This window comes from Nicotiana sylvestris, chromosome 3, assembly GCF_000393655.2.
Source record: "Nicotiana sylvestris chromosome 3, ASM39365v2, whole genome shotgun sequence".
Lineage (NCBI taxonomy): Eukaryota > Viridiplantae > Streptophyta > Magnoliopsida > Solanales > Solanaceae > Nicotiana > Nicotiana sylvestris.
In genome coordinates this window covers 70,591,889-70,613,610 of record NC_091059.1, presented here as the reverse complement: position 1 = coordinate 70,613,610, position 21,722 = coordinate 70,591,889, and the positions used below count along the sequence as shown (strand labels likewise).

General features: G+C 39.7%; 1 protein-coding gene across 1 annotated transcript; it reads right to left on the bottom strand.

Moving 5' to 3' along the window:
• Positions 1-1,027: 1,027 nt before the first annotated feature.
• LOC138887509 (WEB family protein At5g16730, chloroplastic-like) lies at positions 1,028-4,921 on the bottom strand. Its single transcript, XM_070169268.1, has 6 exons — positions 4,460-4,921; positions 4,196-4,339; positions 3,905-4,096; positions 3,635-3,832; positions 1,421-1,549; positions 1,028-1,330 (listed from the first exon to the last, which is right to left on the bottom strand). The coding sequence occupies exons 1-6, from the start codon at positions 4,919-4,921 to the stop codon at positions 1,028-1,030; spliced, it is 1,428 nt and encodes a 475-aa protein (XP_070025369.1).
• Between the last annotated feature and the right edge of the window lie 16,801 nt (positions 4,922-21,722).

Sequence of the window (21,722 nt, the reverse complement as noted above, 5' to 3'; positions counted from 1 at the left end):
AAACTAATGATGAAGGTTGTATTCTTGTAACTCAGTAGAGATGTTGCAAGACAAATTCACAAAAGGAGTTAAGTAACAAATTCACAACGGGTTAGGCAAAATCATTTCAAAAAGTTCTTAACGAGAGGAAAACAAAGCCTACATATGCCTAAGGGCAAAGCGTAAGAGCCATTGTTGCCAGCCTAATGAGCCCTAGGGCCACACATACTAAAAGGTCGCAACGACCAAAAGCGTAAGAGCCACTGTTGCCAACTTAAAATTTGAAAGTTTGAGGGTTAAAATGAGCTAGAGTCGTAACCCGATTCGGAGATTAGACCCAAAATAGTTAACTATACATGCCTAAGGAAAAAGCGTAAGATCCATTGTCGCCAGTTTAATGAGCCTCAGGGCCATACATATAGAAGGTTGCTTCGACCCAAGGCATAAGAGCCATTGTTGCCAGCCCGCACAAATACAAAACTTGAGGGTCGATTGAGCTCGAGTCGAAACCCGACTCGGAGATTGAACCCAAAATAGTTAAAATGCATATGCCCGAGTGCAAAGGGTAAGAGCCATTGTCGCCAGCCTAACGAGCCTTAGGGCCGTACCACGGATTTAAAGATTTCTACTAGCTCAAAGGTCAAATCGACCTGGTTGAAATCTTGAGAAATAGAAACACAGAATACACAAATTGCGGGGTTCCCCCCTTATACATACATGAGATAAAATACAAGCTCTATTTACAACATACTGTGAAAGCTATATACACAAGAATAAGGTAGGAAGTAAACGTCCCCCTCTATGACTATGGCCCGGCGGCCCCTTCCGTGCCATCTTCAGCATTGGACAGACGGAACTTGGCATCATACTCCTCCCCTTGGGCTTGCTCGATCTCTTCCGAGAGATCAAAGACTCTGGAGTGAATCTCCTCGAGAATTTCCCTCCGAGATTTGCACCTCGCATACTCCTTACTACTGCTTGTACGATCAAGGGCTCTCTTCAGTTCAACTTTAGCAATGGCAGCACTATTCAAATAGGCCATTGCTTTCTATCCCACCCCGGTCTTGCTCATCCCAACCTCGGCCCAGACATTCACCACCTCGACCTTCGCCTTTGGAAGCTCAGACAAAAGACTTGTGATCATATTCGCCCGTGCAGAATCATTCACACGAACGGTCTGGATTTGCACCTCAAGAGCAGAAACTATGTCTAGAGCACTCTCTTTGGCCGCAAAATGAGTACTTACATACACCTGCAGCTCGTTGAATTTGTGTTTGGCTAGACCAATCTCGCCCCAGAGCTGTCCTAGCTCCTCCTCCTTGTTCTTTAACTGAAATATCAAAACATTAAGCTGCCGAGATGAAAAGGGGAGTGCGAGCCAGCATGGAAAGCAGGGTACCTGTTTTCCTAGGCAGATATCAATACTCTAGCTCCGGTCCACCTCGCGCCACAGGGAAACCAATTCGCTTTCCTTTTCTGCACAAAGAAGCTTAAGGGATTTTCCCCTACCCAAAGCCTCCCGCAATGGGGCCTCATAGTGAAGCAACTCAGATTTGAACTTGTTGAAGGCCTATGAAAGAAAACTAAATGAAAAAAGAAAGGCACGGGACCGGAATAATCTTACAGCGATAAAAAACTCACCATAATGCCGAGTTACCGAGCCTTACCAAAGGCCGAGCCAATATTAGATGGCTTACTACCTTCAAAAGGTAGCCGATCGACCGAATTGCTTCTTCTTAACCGCTGAGAAGGAGTCACCCCACTGCAAGCTCCTTCACACCCCGGAGCATCCTTTTGTTTATCGTCGATCCTAGATCCCGAGGCCAGTAATCTCTCCTCCTACCCCCGAGGACACGACCTCATTTTGGAAAATCTCCGATACCTGTGGCAGTTGAGTTAATAAGCCAACAAGAAAAGCGCCATTTTTAGGAAACAAAACACTGGACACCTACCACGATGCTTTGCCTCCCATCTCCCTTTGGACAGATTTCGCCACTGGTGCCTATCATAAATCGAGCAAGCTGCCAGCTTACGAGACCACTCGGCCAAATTGGGGACCTCGTTCGGCGACCAATGAGTTGCAACAAACATGGAACGGAAAGATGTCATTACGGAGCCTGCCTCCGGTCAAAACGATGATAGTTCAAGTGAGACACTTACGTGTGAAGTTCCATTTCTCAGAAAATGGCAAAAATTCTCTAGGGATGACATCGGCCGTTCGAATCCAGACGAACCGATTCATCCATCCACGGTCCTCATCCTCTTCGCTATCAATGACAAGAGCTCGGGTGGATCGACGCTGCAAAGCGATCAAACCTTGGTAGTGTAGTGGCCGATATAACCTCACGAGATGGTTGAGGGTAAACTCTATCCTGGCCTTATCAGTGAAATATCTCATCGCCTGCACTATTTTCCAAAGGAAGGGGTGAGCCTGCACCAAGGTAACTCGGTATCTGCGACAGAAATCAAGCATGACCCGGTTGGGGGGACCCGACACAAAATTATGCGTGTATACGCTCAAAAACCCCTCAACGTATGTCATGATGTCTCCTCGGGAGAAGGTACTTGTAATACCGCACCTTCTCCCCTTCCGCAATCTTTTCTGATCATTTCGAGGTTTTCCTCTCCCACTGATGAGATGATCCTCGACATGTGCTCCCGGTGACCCGAAATATTGGGATGCCTCCCCAGCGTGATGGCTCTCCTCGAGGAAAGACACCTCGAGGCCCGCTCACCGGGCACCGATGGTGCGTCACTATCACCAACCGAATGCGGAGCATAGAAAGAACTCCCCTCTCCCTGGCGGTCAGACGTCAACGTAGCAGTCATGGCTACGGTAGAATAAGAGGAGAAAGATATGGATCTAAGCAAAAAATTTTGAGTTGAAGCAACGAAAGAACTAGCATAAAACGCCAGGCTCTGTGGAAGAGATAGTCTCTCAAGGCAGCAGAATCACCATTGGAAAGGCAAGTGAATGAATACATAGAGGCAAAGTAGCAACTGCCCACCTACCCAAAAGGCCAATTAATTCTTTCCACGTCAACATCACCCTCTCATAAGGAAACGTACTGATAGAATCACCCTGGGGCCCCTTTACCAGATTGACCAAATTTTGCTACCTCGCAGAATTCTAGAAACTGCGAGGCCTCGGGGGCTCCTTTATATCGCTGACACCGGCCCATTAGAAGGTGTCGGTTCAACCCCAGGACATGGCCCAATTTGAGGGTCCCGATCGCTCCTAGAGCGGATTTCGAAAGGCTAGCATCATTGTCGAAAGTTTAAATACGTGAAAGAAAAGGAACAAAAAAATGGAAAGAAGAAAAATCCCTCTTTTTATATTGCCAAAAAATGTATCCACAAGAGACATCTTTACAAAATCCATCCCTCGGGGACTGCATACAAAAGTAAAAAGAAAGGATGCAAAATGACTTGGGGACTACTCTTCATCACTACTTTCTTCGCCCTCATCCAGGACAATTAAAAGTGCCAGTTCTCTCTCCAATTTGTGGGCTTCCTCGAGATCAACTGGCAGATCGATGCCCTAGGCGTCGATCTCCTCCAGGGTTTCTCTTATCGCCTCCGCCTTAGCATGATTAATAGCCCGAGCTAGCTTCTACTCGACTGCTATCGATATGTCACGAGCTATTTTATGTGCCGTGGCTGCATCATCCAGATAAGTGGCAACATTTCTTTCAATCTCGGACTTGGTCGCGACCAAGGTAGCAACCTCCTTGCGAGCATTCTTGAGAAGATCATGGGATGACGCCAACTCCTCAGTAGCTACCTCACTTTGCTTCCTTAGCCCGAGGATCTCCACGTTCAGTCGACTAATCTGTGAACCATTTTGCTCGACCTGCAAAAGAAAGGTAAGCCAATTTATGTCGGAATATGGGAGCAAAGGTCGGGTACGAGCAGGGCGAGATACCTGCGCAACGAGATCAGCCTTTTCCCGTAGCGCTCTCTCCAAAGCAGCTCGGAGCTCTCCTAATTCTTTCTCTCCTCGGGAAGAGTGAGCCTGTGAATCCCGCAGCATCGAGGTAAGCTTCTTACACTCCTTTTCACGGTAAGAAAGCTCCTCGCGAAGCCGAAAGAGGGCATGGTCATACATATCATTGCACTGCGGCATATCGAAAAAGTTAGAAAGACAAAGAATGACGCCCAAGACTAAACGAAATATACAAAAGATAGCTATCACCTAGTGCATGAATCTCTATGCCTCTTTGACGGCACCAAGAATGTCACGACTGACGCTATTACTAACACTGTCAAAAATGTTGGCGAGGGGGCCTCCACCTTTGAGAGGAATCCCAGCTTTGACGATGTTCGCTTCTTGAGCGTCCATCAGTTCCCCTGAAGAGACCTGAAAGCACGAGATAAAATCATTCATGTCACAGATTTACCCAAAAGGCAACCCCTACTCCTGAAAAGCTCTGGGCCCCGACCCTTCAGGATCGATGGCAACGGTCCCCCCAATGGAAACTCTGCCAAACCCGGTCATGCGATCTGAGGCCATATCAACACCCCCCTCAAGGGTCTCCGATCTACGGGACCGACCTAAGTCAGCTGTTCCAGACTCAACAGCATCTGATTGAGGCACCTGCGAGGCTCCTGCACTCGACCTCGTCTTCCGGGCCAACTGGCACTCATCAACATCTTCATCCTCAGTGCCATGATTTGCCCCTAAAGGTGAAGTAGAGGTCCTAGCAGCGGTTTGATACTCGAGTGACCTGGGTTTCTTTGCCACAGAAGGGTCAACATCCGCCTTGCCTCCTCTCTTCTTGCCCTTGCCGGGCTCCGAAACCTCCGTCCCACCACCAGGGGGCAGCCTCATGTCCATATTCTCGCCAAGGCCTGCACAAGCACGATAACCATAATTTGTCAGCACTAGGGACGTAGAGAGAAACGCAAGTCTAAGACATAAACAGAAAAGAAGCCCTACCATGATTCTTGGACACCCATCGCTCCTTGGCCAGGTCGGTCCAAGACCGAACATGATACGAGAACACGGTGTCCAACCATCTGATCCACCCTGGCAAGTCCGAAACCGCCTCGGGGTACCAAGCAGGGGCTGTGTGAAACGACAAAGAGGTCATCATTCCGGGGGAAAGGGAAGAAAACTACAAAACATGGTTAAGGGAGAGTCGCTTACGCTGTGTGTTCCACCTCTCTGGGAAGGGCATCCTCCGGGCCGGAATGATGTCCGAGGTCCTTACCCGGACGAACCTGCTCATCCATCCTCGGTCCTTCCCCTCGTCGATGCTCGAGAAAAATGATTTTTTGGATCAATTATGGATCCTGATCAAACCTCGATAAAATCAAGGGTTGTACAACCTGATCAAATGCTTGAGGGTGAAAACCTCACCGCAACCCCTTTGGTGAAATGATAAAGCATCAATACTATCCTCCAGACAGAGGGATAGATCTGACCAAACATCACTTGATACTTATCAAAGAAATCAAGGATAACCGGATCTATTTCTGGGGGAGAAGATTCAGGGGGGTTCGCAGGACCCAAGGTTAGCGGGTAGGTATACACATGAAGAAAGCAGGCCTAGTAAATCGTTATATTTTCATTAGGGCCATGAATTTCCACCTTTACTGCCTCGCTCAATTGGCAGTCTATCTTTACTGTTTCTATGTTGGTCACGACACTAATGTATCGTGACACATGTTCACATCGGCCCGATGTGGATGAAGTGGTATCGACAGTAAAATCTTTTGACATATCAAGCTTGGAGGGAGTGCACTATTCCAAGGTGGGTACCGTCTTGGCTTTCTCCTTAGACGACCGAGATGAAGATGCAGCTTTATTCTACTGAGGAACCATTCTAGAAGTCCTAGCCATAACAATGGTAAAATTTCCTCTTAGAAAGAAAGATGGAAGAGTGTAAAAGAAGATGGGTGTGGACTCGTGAATTTGAAGATGCTACAAAGATAAGGATTTTCAAATAGTCGATGCATTTATAGGAACTGCTTGGATATCGGAAAGGATGAGCCAATAGCAGTTCATGGGTTCCTCAATAATCTCATTTGACGGCGACCCTTGCACGGTTTTTTGGGACATAGAATTTAATGCTCTTATAGGTTGACGTCACGGTAATGATGCCCTCGGAACATCGGCTAAAATCTTTTCCCATTACTTCATTCCAGGAAACGCAGAGACTATCTGTATACGGCAAGATTAGAGGGTCCAATTCCTCGCCGGTAAGGTATTATGGGAAGTCATCTCGAGATATCGAGGCTGTGAGGTTTCGGTCGAGCTCTCCCCCTCGATTCCCATTTATGCTCGACCCAACGACGATGCCGAGTATGGGGAGTTGCGAGCAGATAGCACTAGCAAAGCCTGGCGTCACATCTGGCTGTCCCATCTCCATACCTTTACAATTAATGCATTTTGTACTATGTTGGGATTCCCCTCCTATATAAAGGAGATCCTTGCCATTTTGTAAGCCGGCTGTTGCTCCAACTACTCCACACGAAATATACAAAAACTCTTTCTTTTCTCTCTAACATATTCTTTTGATATTATTGCTCTTATTTGTTGGCTTCATACTTGTTCTTCATTTACTACTTATCATTGGCCATAAAGAGCCTCCTTTAATTATATCCTAACTGTTAGCCCCTTCTCGATCATCCCAGATAGCTGGAGTCCAAGCCCAAGCATCGACCTCGAGGCCCCTCACCAGTCAGTACGAGGTCCGAATAGCTAACCCCTCGGTTGGATTATAACTCTACTTTAGCTCGCATTTTATCTTTTATCTCCACACATCTAGCATCAACTGCTTTAACAACTAACATAAAAATAGATCACGTATTTTTAGAGTCCCATCAACAAATTTAATTATTATTACCATTTTCACGGTAAACACACCACTTGAGCTTGAAGAAGGGGTGAAGGAAATGGTTGATGCACTAAAAGAAGTCAATCTCGGAGCTATTGAAGATTCAAAGCCCACATATGTAAGTGTCTCTCTAACTGATGATGAAGATAGCAAATATATTGAGCTATTAAGGAGTTCAAAGAGATATTTTTTTGGAGTTACAAAGATATGGCAGGTTAAGACCCCAAGGTGGCTTTTCATCATCTTGAGGTACTCGTCCTGTGAAGCAAGCATAATATCGCTTCAGATCTGAACTGGTTCCCTTGATTAAAACCGATTGAAACCATTAGCTCTCTTGTTTTCATGGGCTTAATCCTGAGGACTTATCCATTCTCATCACCTTCTCATTCGCCCTTTCTTATCCTTACTCTTGCCTTCCTAAAACCTTGTCGCTTTACCATACTTTAGCTTGGGACCTACACATATTTATTTATACTAATCGTAACCTTTCTGTCATGACCCACACCGATAGGCCGCGATGGGCACCCAGTACCTTACTCAACCGAGTACCAACATAACATATCTTTCTTATTACATTATCATATACACATGATATACATGCCTAATAGGCCAACATGATTATTTATAAACTCAGAACATAGGCCGATGAAGCCGTATAATCTTTCATGTACACGACATATGTCTACAAGCCTCTAAGAGTACATAAATATCATAAAGGTCGGGACAGTGTCCCGCCATACCAAACAATACATATATAAATCATACCAGCGAAACAAGCAACTCTGAAAAATATGGAGCGCACCAACATCTTCCGCTGAGCTGATAGCCTATTTGGAGGGCTCTAGACCTATCTATCAAGACATGCGGGCATGAAACGCAGCATCCCCAGGCAAAAGGGACATCAATACGAAAAATGTACCGAGTATGTAAGACACAAAAATAAGTACATAACAGACATGGAAGAAATATATAGTACTTGACTCAACCTGTAGGTCTAAATAACTCTGTAAATCATGAAATACTTTTAGTGTCATGCATATGTGTATGAATTTCATGTCGTGCATAGGTACATGTCTCATAATATCATCAGGCTCCGAGGGCATCTCATCGTATCATATCGACCACTATGGGCAAATATCAACGTATACCAGCTGATCAAGTGGTGTGCGTATATAACGCCATAACCTTTCCCATATCCCATATACATATATATACATACATATATATATAGGTACATATCTCATAATATCATCAGCCTCTGAGGGCATCTCATCATATCATATCGACTACTATGGGCAAAATATCAACGTATACCAGCTGATCAAGTGGTGTGCGTATATAATGCCGTAACCTTTTCCATATCCCATAAACATATATATACATACATATATATACATACATATATATGTATATATAATTCCATTTGGTTATGGGTCAATGTACATGAATGCAATGCATGAAAAGTACATTAATAAAATCATTTGTAATGTCATAAGACCATTTTTCCTTTGAATAATATCATAAAGTAAACTCTTTTCAACTTTCGTATTTTTCTGAGACCCTTGAACAGATGATAAAATATTATGACACATGAAAATTCAAGAACTTATATATCTCTAATACTTCTTGTAACACCCCGTAATTTGAATCGGTTGTGGATGCATTAAACGAGTATTAGTGTGATGGTAATTGAGTGGTTATGATAATAAGTGTACAAGGCATATTATAGGTGATTTGGGGTCTAAGGAGAGGCTTAAGTGCAAGCCAAGTTGAAAATTTTCATTATAGCTGAAAATTTGCAAATGAGTATGCACAAGACCTCACTTTGGGCGAGCATATCTACCTGTATACAATGAGTTTGTGATTCACAACCTATCAAATTAAAGCCCTTTGAGTCTATTTTCCAACGCAACAAACCGTTTGTCATTTGGAGGTGTATACAGAAAGTTATGACCATTTTACTGGGCAGGTGTCACTAGCGGGAACAAGAGCGCGAAGTCTCGCGCGAAGTCACGCGTTTTTGCTGAGTATTCTGCCTCCAGCGCGCGTCTGGAAGGTTTTAAATATCTTAAAGACCGGAAATAAGAGAAATTGAGTCATTTCTCAAGCTTAGGTCTTCCTCTACAGCCCCAACTCGACCAAGGCATCCAATTGCACACCTAAGGTGAGTTTTTAAGTGTGTTATCATGGTGATTTCACTTCTCAATCACTAGTTACAACATGATTTTGATTGGGTTTTATAGGATTTCTTCAAAATCTCAAGAACACCCCAAAAGTTGTCTTTCAAGATTTGGTCTACAAGAGGTAATCCTACACCCTTAGACTTACATATATGGTGTTATTATGGAATTATGAGTATGAATCAAGTATTACAACTTATGGTATGGTGATTGGAAGTCATAAATTCCCAATTTAAATGCATGACCATGGTAGGGATTTAAAGGTGATTATTTGATAGGATTTGTTGGTTGGGTGTGAATGGATGGTCATACATATGTTGTTGGAAGTTATAAATTTGTTAGGAATGATGGTGGAATGAATTGTTGGTTAATGGTGATAGTTGGATGAACCAACACTATAGTTATGAGGTGTAAATATCTATGCCTACAAGGTGTTTGATAATATGCCTAAATGGCATAAGTTATGGAATTTATTACTAATATTGGGTTCCATTGGATGTTGTTGTTGTAGATTGAAGGTTCTTAGTAGTGTGGATCATTGTAGTATCACTAAGGGGCAAATTGAGGTATGTAAGGCTAACTCTTTACGTTTGGGAATATCTATGATTCTCCCTACGTCCCATTCATCATGAACATTACTAGTTTCCTCAGAAAGTAATTATGCCTTGGTTCCATGAATAGAAGTAGAACTTATATTCTCTAGATGACATAGTTTCATAATCATTCGATATTCTATGAGTTTCAATTATGACAAATAAACTTATTATGAATACTCATCTCGGTTTAATCCTATTCACTATATCAGTATCATGTAAGTCGGTATGGCTCATTATTTCAGTATCACATATTACAGTATGATTCTCAGTTCCTTATTTAAATTCCTGAATGTTGAACACCTGCATTTGGGCATGAGGCCGCAGTTTATGCTTTATGCATTTTGGACATGAGGTCGCAGTTATGTATACGTATACTTGGGCCCGAGGCCGCAGTTGTGCACATATATATATATATATATATACATATTGGGCCTGAGGCCGCAGTTTAATGTTCAGATAAACAGGTTGTTCATCATTCAGAAGAGGGAGTATTCACATCCTTACTTCCTTGTTTAGTTATCAGTTTATCAGCTAGCAGTTCAGTTTCAGTTTCAGTGTTGACAGTTCTTTTGTTCAGCTATTTTACATACCAGTACAATTCAAATGTACTGACATCCCTTTTGCCCGAGGCCTGCATCTCGCGATGCAGGTAATGATTTACAGGTTGATGATTCAGAGCGCTAGGATTCTCGTACCAGCTATTTGGTGATCCCCAGTTCTTACAGGGCATTATCATTGCTACAGTCTTCAGTATTCACATACAGTCAGTGTTTTCAGTACTCAAAGAGAGGCTTCATAGACTAGAGTAACAGTTAGACAGAGTCACAGGCTTTCATATTAAGCTATGTTGGTTACAAATATGTTTCAGAATTGTATTAGTATTTTCGCACTTTGATTTATATCATCCAGACTTTCGGTATATCAGCATGTGTTAGTTTATCTTCGGCATTCAGTATGTTATGATACCACATGTTGATTCAGCTAGCCAGTTGGTTCGCTCGGTCACATGTAGTCAGGCACCGAGTGCCGTGTTACGTCCAGGCCCAGGTTCGGGGCGTGAGAATCATTAGCCTCTGAGGGCATATCATCGTATCATATCGACTACTATGGGCAAAATATCAACATATACCAGCTGATCAAGTGGTGTGCGTATATAATGCCGTAACCTTTCCCATATCCCATATACATATATATACATACATATATATGCATATATAACGCCATTTGGTCATGGGTCAATGTACATGGATGCAATGCATGAAAAGTACATTAATAAAATCATTCGTAATGTCATAAGACCACTTTTCCTTTGAATAATATCATAAAGTAAACTCTTTTCAACTTTCGTATTTTTCTGAGACCCATGAACCGATGATAAAATATTATGACACATGAAAATTCAAGAACATATATATCTCTAATACTTCTATGAATAAAGTCATTCATGGAATTTGTGCATTTTCACGTTTCGTTCGTATCGTATAGATGATGCCTAAAGAAAGAAGGGATAGCCTTAACACACATGGAGTAGAAAAAATATGTAAAGGTTGCACTGTACACTTTTAGAATCGCAAAATCCCGTTGCATCTTCACTTGCATTCTTGGACGTATTATTTTGCTTCTGGTTTATATATAGCATTCAACAGTATGCTTAATCTATTGTGTCATAGCCATGGAAGAATACATAATTCCTTCAAACTTGATAGAGAAGACAAGTGACAAAAAGTCTTCAAATAGGCAAAGTGGGGAAATAACATGATGGCATGGTCACTTTAATATTGTTATGAACTTGGTTTTTGATTGCAAGCTTATACATTTGATTTGGCTGAATCCTTCACGTTGGTGGAGTCCTTTAGATGCATAAACGCATGCATACAATCTTCCATTATTGGAAAATGCATTTATTTACAATAGTTGGTCCAACAAATCCATGTTTGATTTTTTTTGTGCCACCTCCTCCTTTAGGCTTGATTAGTTGGCAAATTGTTGTCACACTTATATATCCCCACACGTATAGTTGTCCCCTCATAATTATCCAATAAATTTTACTTAAATATTTATCCACTTATTAGTTAACTGAGTAATGTCCTTTTACCCGGTAATTAATTAATTACCCGCAAAATTGAGAATTATTCCCACTTACTTAAAATATTACTCACTTTTCACATACCTTATACACCTTACTATTATGGTCATGTATTACCTTGTATGGTACTAGTCCATAAATACCGAGTATTTTAGCTCGAGCCGTATTTTATCCCAAAATACTAAATTTCAACGAAATTCATTTTCTTCGACTTGCTTCCCCTCTCACCTTCACGAATTTATTCATCACTTACAATCCTTATAATCTCCAAATAATCTTTTCCTTGGACTGATGTCAATTACCTTACAACAAATTCAACGCACAATACTATAGGGTGCAACATCGTCGCAACTTAAAACTGCGAAGCGTAACATCACCGTAATGTAATATTGCTGGGTGCAACACTGTCGTAACTTAATACTGCGAAGCGTGACATCATCGTAATGTAATACTGCAAGGAATAACACCATCGTAATATAATACTGCAGGACGTAACATCATCGTAATATATTATTGTAGGACGTAACACCATCGTAATATATTACTGCAGAGGGTAATATCATTGTAATATATTCCTGTAGAGCATAACATCATCGTAATATAATACTGCGGGATGTAATATCGATGTAATATTGCGGCGTGTAACATCATTCCCCCCTTTGGAACATTCATCCTCGATTGATGATTGATGCTCTTATCATTTTCGTAACTTATAGCTCTTGTGAATACCTTAATGCTCTCCTTGCCATTTAGACAATTGTTTTATGAATAAATCCAAAGGCCACGGCATTCCCCCTTTTAGGCCTCTTTCCCACATCATGACTTGTGATCGAAATCCTTCCAATCTCATAATTGTTGCTAGCTTCTATCATGCAGCCTCTATAATATTGACTTTTTAAGTGTGTCTATGTAACTCTTCTCTCCTTTTTCATCCAGCTTTTAGCCAATCTCCAGGCTTTACTTGAAAGCATATATAAGGCTTAATAGGATGCCTCTCTGGGAATCTATAGGTGTACTGAAGGTCTTCGCTCGGTGCTTTGTAGAACTTGCGAATATGGATATATCTTATTTTATAGATCTGGTTATTCATTCTTATGACTTTACTGCATCTACGTGGGTCATACTATACCATAATTTTTTTACTTCAATTTATCGTTATTGAGGTATGCTTACCAAACTCCAAGTTACTTTTGTTGCCTATCCTTTAGGTATAAATCTCAGTCCTTCAATGCTCCTTCATTACCGTTCGTCTTAAGAATCATGGCCTAATCTCATGTCATACTTTGTAACTTGTATTTGAACATTGTTGATTTGCCTCAATGTTTATCTATTATCCTCTACTTAAAGACTTGAAACTGCTTGCGTAATATATTACCGCTAGGGCTTACGTTGCATTGAGGAATATTTGAAGTGATTTCCATAATCATATTTCATAGTGTCTCAATGTGATTCACCTTATGGGGGTATCCTAATTTCGTGCCGCCAATGAAATTTTTTCTCCTTCTCTTCTTCTATTTTTTTTTTTCAAATCATTATTCAAACGAAGGCCCAAACGTCATCCTTTATCCGTCACAATTATAACCTCATTTTATTACCAGGTCAGCATTCCATTTCTTCTAAATATTGCTAGTCATAGACTCCTTTGAGCTCATTCAGGCTATACTAAGTTTTATATAATTTAGAGAACCCATCAGCTCCCTTTTTTTCACGGGCTTAATCCCGAGGACTTATCCATTTTCATCATTTTCTCACTTTCCATTTTCTTATCCTTACTCATATCTTTCTAAAACCTTGTTGTTCTATCATACTTTAGCTTGCGACCAATTTCCTTATGCTTTTCTGGAACATCGAGACATCACATCGTCTCTAACTCTTCTTTCATTCTCTAATTAGACCTTTCAGTACTTAGAAACCATAGGCTGGAAGGTATGCCACTGACAACACTGCTATCATTCCTGGATACTGAATTCCCGCGCTTCTAACCCCTTATCTACAGTATGGACCATTCATAACCTTCTGTGTTTGAGTATCTTGTACGTTGTTCACCTTTTCCTTACCTACCTTAAAATATTGCCTCACATTCTTCTATCTCTTTCATAACCTCCCGTCCATATAGGTATAACTTATCTCCACAACCTGAAGCTCTATTATAATACTTGCACCTTTGGTGCATACACAATCTGATGGGAGCTTCATACTGACTTCGTATGAGGCTGGTACACTTCAGTTAGCTTCATCATAAAGCCATTATAGATTATGGTTGTTGTGTTATTTTTCTTGAACATCTGATATTAAGAGTGATTTTGTCATGTTCTCAAGCACAACTTTTATAATTTTTCTAGGTCCAATAATCAGACTCTTGATTTACTTGGGTGATGTAATTCTTTAGTTTCCTCTTCCTTCTGATCAGCCTTTACGTAGACTTAAGCTATCTTCCGATCTGTGGCTCATGGTATTAGTTATTACTTTAGCCTTTCATGGGCGTTATGGAATATCCATGATACAATATCCTAACAATTCAATCCTTTGTCTATGCCCTGGGCTCAATTCTTTCTTTTAACTTATACCAGAGTCTTCTATGGGCTGTATAATTGTCAACAAATATGCTGCCTAAATAATGCTCCAAAATCTTGAGTGTATCCATAACGTACTAACTCTGGATCATTGATATCCATCTTAGCATTCTTTCAACGTAAGCTATTACTTTTCCTGGTCTTTCTGCCCCTTGTTCCATCCATACTTAGCTTATCTTAGTGCCCACACTTGCCAGAGTTTTCATAAAACTCATATGATCTCAAATATTACTTTTAATCCTTACTTCCCGTTAATTAGCCACGGTAGGTTCCACTTTCCTTTGGAATGCTTACAATGTTATTACACGACCATTTTCTTTTTAGGTCGTTGTGCTTAGGTTGAAGCCTTCTTTCTTATCTCCTCAGCTAGTCTTTCGTTGTAGTACTTAGGGAGAACCCTTGACTCTCATAAAGCTGTGAGCTTATTATAGACCTTTTTGATGTCCTTACTTTCCTATAATCATCCGTAGTTGCTTACTTCCATGCCCTTGTTCTTGTATGGTTTCTTCTGAACTAATATTTTGACTACCTTCCCAGTGGCACTTTCTTTTATCCCCGTAACACTCATATGGTACCTTTAACTACCGCAACTCTTGTTTGAATATATCTCAAGTATTATAATAATATTCTTCGAGGCTGAGTTCTCCATGTTGGGTTCTACTATGTTTATCTTACACGATCTGATGACTCGTCTGTAACATCCTATTTAGCCATAACTAGGATCTTTCTGACCAATTACTAACTACTCATTGGCCCATTCTCATATCAATATTCCTCATAATCTTTCTTGGGTTATTTCCTTTGTCTTAACTTACATCTCGCACGAGTTCCTTATTTATTAATAACAGCTCGGGCAAGAACCTTTACTTCGTCTCCATGACATTGTGCTTGCACAATATTCTTGAATCGTAGCGTATCTGTAAGATTTGGATAAGTGCCATCTCATTCATCTTTCATTTATCGCATTCTTCCTTTACCATTCCATAGTCACTAGAGCCACTTAATTCTGACTTAATGCCAAATCACTCCATATTCCCCCTTTAGGGGTGTACTAAGAGCGGAAGCCACGAGGATCTACCTATAGATGTTTTACCTCTTCATCTTTGGCGTCGTTTCTCAACATCAATGATCCTTACTCGCCTTACGACAATCCTTCTGTACCAAGGATGACAAATTCCCTTACTCGCAAGGGTGACACTTAGCGTAACTGGCACATACAGTCTCTTAAGCTTAACTTTGCTCACATTTCTTGATTTAGGGAAGCGTCTCCATGAATGACCATTCTCTGAATTCATCATCCATTCTATTACCGCCGGAACAAAATCTGAAATTCCCATGATGCCGAGTATTTTCCAATCATTCAGTCCCTAGTTCATATTTAGTTTATCTTGTTTACCAGCCTATACTGATTTCTATTACTCTGGGGATTAACTCTCCCTTCTGGTAGTTGCGTTGGAGTCACGAAATTATTTCTCAAAATGAGGATATAACCTTATGGCTTATACTTTTTTGTTGTCTTAAGGCCCATCACCTTTCGTCTATTTCTTCATTAAACAATAGGTTCTGTAACACTCTACCGTTTTTATCCATGTATCACACCTTATTCATAATGCTTTCTTATCTCTTTTCTTATTACTCTGCTAATATTTATGCATATCCCTTTTCTTGTGAAAACTTCAATATGACATTCTTTCGCTTTTATCTTTCCTTTGCTCCATCCAGTGGCTCTTCAAGTTGCTTAACGTTCTCGCTTTACTAGGGACGCGAGCCACACTAAGGTAATATTTATCCCTTCTAGTCTTATAGTGCATGTCTTTTAGTACTTATATCTGGCTGTACTATTTTAGAGTGCACCATCTAGGTGTCTCATAAAGAGATTTATTAGCACATTTGCAATATCCTTCGAAAATGTCAACTGACGCAATCAATTCATCCATTATATCTTCTTATATTACTTTTGTTAACCCCCATAGGGCATATTTGGAATGGGTGCGATCAATTGTATATACCTCTGTTACTATTGAATATAACTCAAAAAGCATATGTTCCTCTGCCTTAATTATAAACGCTGTTAACCTTCATTAACTGGTACCTCGTACCCTTTTTCACCTTGCTCCTTTTACTTGCTGAAACTTGTACTTATCTTCTTAATCTCTCATTGTCCTTCACCATAAAGATGGATAGGCATTCTTGCCTTAAGGCTTCTTATCAGGAAGCTTACACCTTTCAGTACACCCATGATATGCTAAAGACCTCACATTTACTTATCGTAGGCATCATACAAAAATCCAATTCCTCTAACTTAGCTCTTTCTCAACTATCTCTCTTTCCAACCTTCTTTCCTGATGTAGGTATCGTCTTATTATGAATGAAATAGAATTTTGAAATTTGAATTCTTATAAGTGAGCTCTACCACACGATCTAGAGTAAGAAGAAAGAGTGACAATCCTAAATGCCCTGTAGCCTCCAGCTTATAAGTGTAGTGCATGACACACCTATAAATAAGACTCTACTAGACACGGCTTGTAGACTCCCTAGGACAGAACTGCTCTGATACCACTTTTTTTTACGACCCAAACCGATGGGCCGCGATGGGAACCCGGTACCTTACTCAATCGAGTACCAACGTAACGTATCTTTCTTATTACATTATCATATACACGTGATATACATGCCTAATAGGCCAACATGATTATTTATAAACTCAGAACATAGGACGACAAGGCCGTACAATCTTTCACGTACACGACATATGTCTACAAGCCTTTAAGAGTACATAAATATCATAAAGGTCGGGACAGAGTCCCGCCATACCAAACAATACATGTCTAAATCATACCAGTCAAACAAGCAACTTCGAAGCAAATGGAGCGCACCAACATCTTCCGCTGAGCTGATAGCCTACTTGGAGGGCTCTCGACCTTTCTATCAGGACATGCATGCATGAAACGCAGTGTCCCTAGGCAAAAGGGATGTCAGTACGAAAAATGTACCGAGTATGTAAGACACATAAATAAGTACATAACAGACATGGAAGAAACATAGAGTACTTGACTCAACCTGTAAGTCTGAATAACTCTGTAAATCATGAAATACTTTTAGCGTCATGCATATGCGTATGAATGTCATGTCGTGCATAGGTAGATGTCTCATAACATCATCAGCCTCCGAAGGAATCCCATCGTAATATATCGGCCACTATGGGAAAAATCATCAACGTATACCAGTTGATCAGGTGGTGGTGCGTATATAACGCCGTAACCTTTCCCTTATCCCATATACATATATATACATACATATATACGCGTATGTAACGCCATCTGGTCATGGGGCAATGCACATGAATGCAATGCATGAAAAGTACGTTAATAAAATCTTTTGTAATGTCATAAGACCGTTTTGCCTTTGAGTAATATCATAAAGTAAACTCTTTTCAACTTTCGTATTTTTCTGAGACCCATGAACAGATGATAAATTATTATGACACATGGAAATTCAAGAACATAGATATCTCTAATACTTCTATGAATAGAGTCATTCATGGAATTTGTGCATTTGCACATTTCGTTCGTATCGTATGGATCATGCCAAAAGAAAGAAGAGATAGCCTTAACATACCTGGAATAGGTAAAATATGTAAAGGTTGCACTGTACTCTTTTAGAATAGCAAAATTCCATTGCATCTTCACTTGCATTCTTGGACGTATTATTTTGCTTCTGGTTTATATATAGAATTCAACAGTATGCTTAATCTAATGTTTCTTAGCCATGTAAGAATACATAATTCCTTCAAACTTGATAGAGAAGACAAGTGACAAAAAGTCTTCAAATAGGCAAAGTGGGGAAATAACGTGATGACATGGTCACTTTAATATTGTTATGGACTTGGTTTTTGATTGCAAGCTTATACATTTGATTTGGCTGAATCCTTCACGTTGGTGGAGTCCTTTAGATGCATAAACGCATGCATACAATCTTCCATTATTGGAAAATACATTTATTTACAATAGTTGGTCCAACAAATCCATGTTTGATTTTTTGTGTGCCACCTCCTCCTTTAGGCTTGATTAGTTGGCAAATTTTTGTCACACTTATATATTCCCACATGTATAGTTGTCCCCTCATAATTATCCAATAAATTTTACTTAAATATTTATCCACTTATTAGTTAACTGGGTAATGTCCTGTTACCCGGTAATTAATTAATTACCCGCAAAATTGAGAATTATTCCCATTTACTTGAAATATTACTCACCTTACTATTATGGTCATGTGGTACCTTGTATGGTACTAGTCCATAAATACCGAGTATTTTAGCTGGAGCCGTATTTTATCCCAAAATACCAAATTTCAACGAAATTCATTTTCTTCGACTTGCTTCCCCTCTCACCTTCATGAATTTATTCATCACTTACAATCCTTGTAATCTCAAAATAATCTTTTCCTTGGATTGATGTCAATTACTTTTAACAAATTCAACGCACAATACTATAGGGTGCAACATCGTCGCAACTTAACACTGCGAAGCATAACATCACCGTAATGTAATACTGCTGGGTGCAACACTGTCGTAACTTAATACTGCGAAGCGTGACATCATCGTAATGTAATACTGTAAGGCATAACACCATCGTAATATAATACTACAGGACGTAACATCATCGTAATATATTACTGTAGGACATAACACCATCGTAATATATTACTGCAGAGGGTAACATCATCGTAATATATTACTGTAGAGCATAACATCATCATAATATAATACTACAAGAAATAATATCAACGTAAAATTGTGGGGCGTAACACTTTCTTCAACTTTCTTGCACCATAGATTTCCTTATGTTATTCTGGAATGTCAAGCGAGACATCACATGGTCCCAAACTCTTCTTTTACTCTCTTAACTAGACCTAGAAATAATAGGCTGGAATATATGCTACTGACATTGCCGCTATCATTCCTGGATATTGAATCCTCACGCTTCTAGCCTTTTATCCGAAGTATGGACTATTCACAACCTTTTGCATTTGAGTATTTCGTATGTTATTCACCTTTACCTTACTACCTTAAAATCATGCCTCGTACCTTCTATCTCTTTCATGAACTCCCTTCCATATAAGTATAATTCACGTCCATAACTTGAAGCTCTATAATAATACATGCACTTCCGGTATATACACTATCCAGTGGGAGCTTCGTACTGACTTCTTATGAGGCTGGTACTTTTCCAACTGGCTTCATTGTAGGGCCATTATAGAATATGGTTGTTGTACTTTCTCGCTTGTACCTCTGATATTAAGAGTGATCCTGCAATGTTCTCAATCACAATTTCTATAATTTTTGCATCCAATAATCACACTTCCGATTTACATAGTTGATGTAACTCTTTAGTTTCCTCTTCCTTTTGATCAGCCTTTATGTAGGCTTAAACTATTTTCCAATCTGTGGCTCTTGGTATTAGTTATTACTTTAGCCTTTCATGGGCGTTATGGAATATCATGATACAAATCTTCTAACGATTCAATCCTTTGTCTATGCCCGGGGCTCAGTTCTTTCTTTTTAACTTATACCGGAGTCTTCTATGTCTGTATGATTGTCAACATATATGCCACATGTATAAAACTCCGAACTCTTAAGTGCGTTCATAACGTAACTAACTCTGGATTATTAATCGAATGATTCTTTTCGTTCCTTCTCAACATTCTTTAAATGTAAGCAATTACTTTTTCTGGTCTTCTTGCCCCCTTGTTGCGTGCATACTTAGCTTACCTTAGTGCCAACACATATTGAATTCCATACAGCTCATGTGATCTTGAATATCACTACTGATTTAACTTCCCGTTCATTAGCCACAGTAGGTGCCACTTTCTTATGAAGTGCATACAATGTTGTGGTAAGATTGCTGTTACATGACCATTTCATTTTTAGGTCATTGTGCTTAGGTTGAAGCCATGCTCCTTATTCTCTAATCTAGTCTTTTGTTTTAGTATTTAGGGAGGACCTTCTCTCTTGTAAAGCTGCAAGCTTATTGTATCGTATACTCGACAGACCTTTTGATGTCCTTCCTTGCCTATAATTATCCGCAGTTACTTATCTCCCCTTATGCTTGTAGGGCTGCTTCTGAACTGGTATTTTGACTGTCTTCCTAGTAGCACTCTCTCTTATTCCCGTAACATTCATACGGTACATTTAACTACCCCGACTCCTATATGAACACTACTGAAAAATTAATCTACGGTAACGCTTGAAAAACCGTTCTCATTGACTGTCAAACCGCCACCATAGGGATATTGGAACGGTTTACTGCCCGTTACATCAGCCCGCGTAACCATAGGTCTATTGGAATGATTTTTGCAACGGTTTGCATCGCCGTTACTATAGATACGTCAATCGCAACGGTTTTCCCTTTCTCTGTTGGAACGATTATTCTTTTAATTGTAATGGTTTAAAACCATTACTATATTGTTTATACAATGGTTCTTAACCATTACCATATTATTTAAAGCAACACTTATGTAAGGTATTGCTACGGTTATGTTGGATATAATAACAGTTTCTTTAAGCTATCATAACAGTTATGTTTGCATTTGGAACGATTTATAGATCATTTTGGAACAATTTATATGACCTATTGCCACAGTTTATATTGTCTAATGGAATGCCATTTGTGTCCTATTGCAACGGTTCTGGTAGACTATTGTATCAGTTCAGTTAAAACCAAAATATAGCACCTGTTATAAATAAATATTTATATATATAATAAATTATAATAAGACTAAAATTTAAATACATCATAAAATAAAACTATTAATAATATAAAATTATCCATCAAGCAAATTTTCTACCCCATGAGTGCATAAGTTTAGTACATTTCAAGAGAGTAAGTAAGTTTCAAAAATATTGATAACAAAAGATTCCTAGAACATTCATCTATAACAATTCAAAATTATCTCAAGTAAGGTCTAGTTCTTCATTGTCTTCATCATCCATTTCTTGATCTACTCCACCTATAAAAGAGGATAAATAAAGTTATTACACTTTAAGAGAATCCGGTCAAAGAATACTCATATCACAAATTGGAATGTAAAAAGAAAAGAACATGAAATCTCCATAACCAATAATAGTAGTTGCAAAACAAAAAGAAACTACAAAAGAAGTTCATGTCTTCCAAGTTGGCCATAAGATGCCACGCCATGATCAGCAACAAAATTACAGTAGATCATATTAGTTTAATAGTTGAAGGATTGAAAGCATATTAGAACTGTATAACATTTTCGCTAGTTTTTTATTTTTCAACTGATTTGAATGATTTTGCCAGGTTTTGACAACATTAGGAAACTTCTGCATATGTTCCATTCAGGTTGGAATTATCATAGAGATATTGGTGATGTACCTGATTCAGCACAGAAAGTATAGAGTTGGAATTGATAATCTGCTTGTTCTTCTCATTGGAGGAATTCCAATA

Excerpts from the sequence above, each read along its gene's own strand:
- LOC138887509 (XM_070169268.1), bottom strand. The coding sequence starts at position 4,921 with ATGGTAGGGCTTCTTTTCTGTTTATGTCTTAGACTTGCGTTTCTCTCT. Across the intron at positions 4,097-4,195 it reads TTCTTGGTGCCGTCAAAGAG|TGCAATGATATGTATGACCA; the intron begins GCATAGAGATTC and ends GATATGCCGCAG. Across the intron at positions 3,833-3,904 it reads AGGCTGATCTCGTTGCGCAG|GTCGAGCAAAATGGTTCACA; the intron begins GTATCTCGCCCT and ends TTTCTTTTGCAG.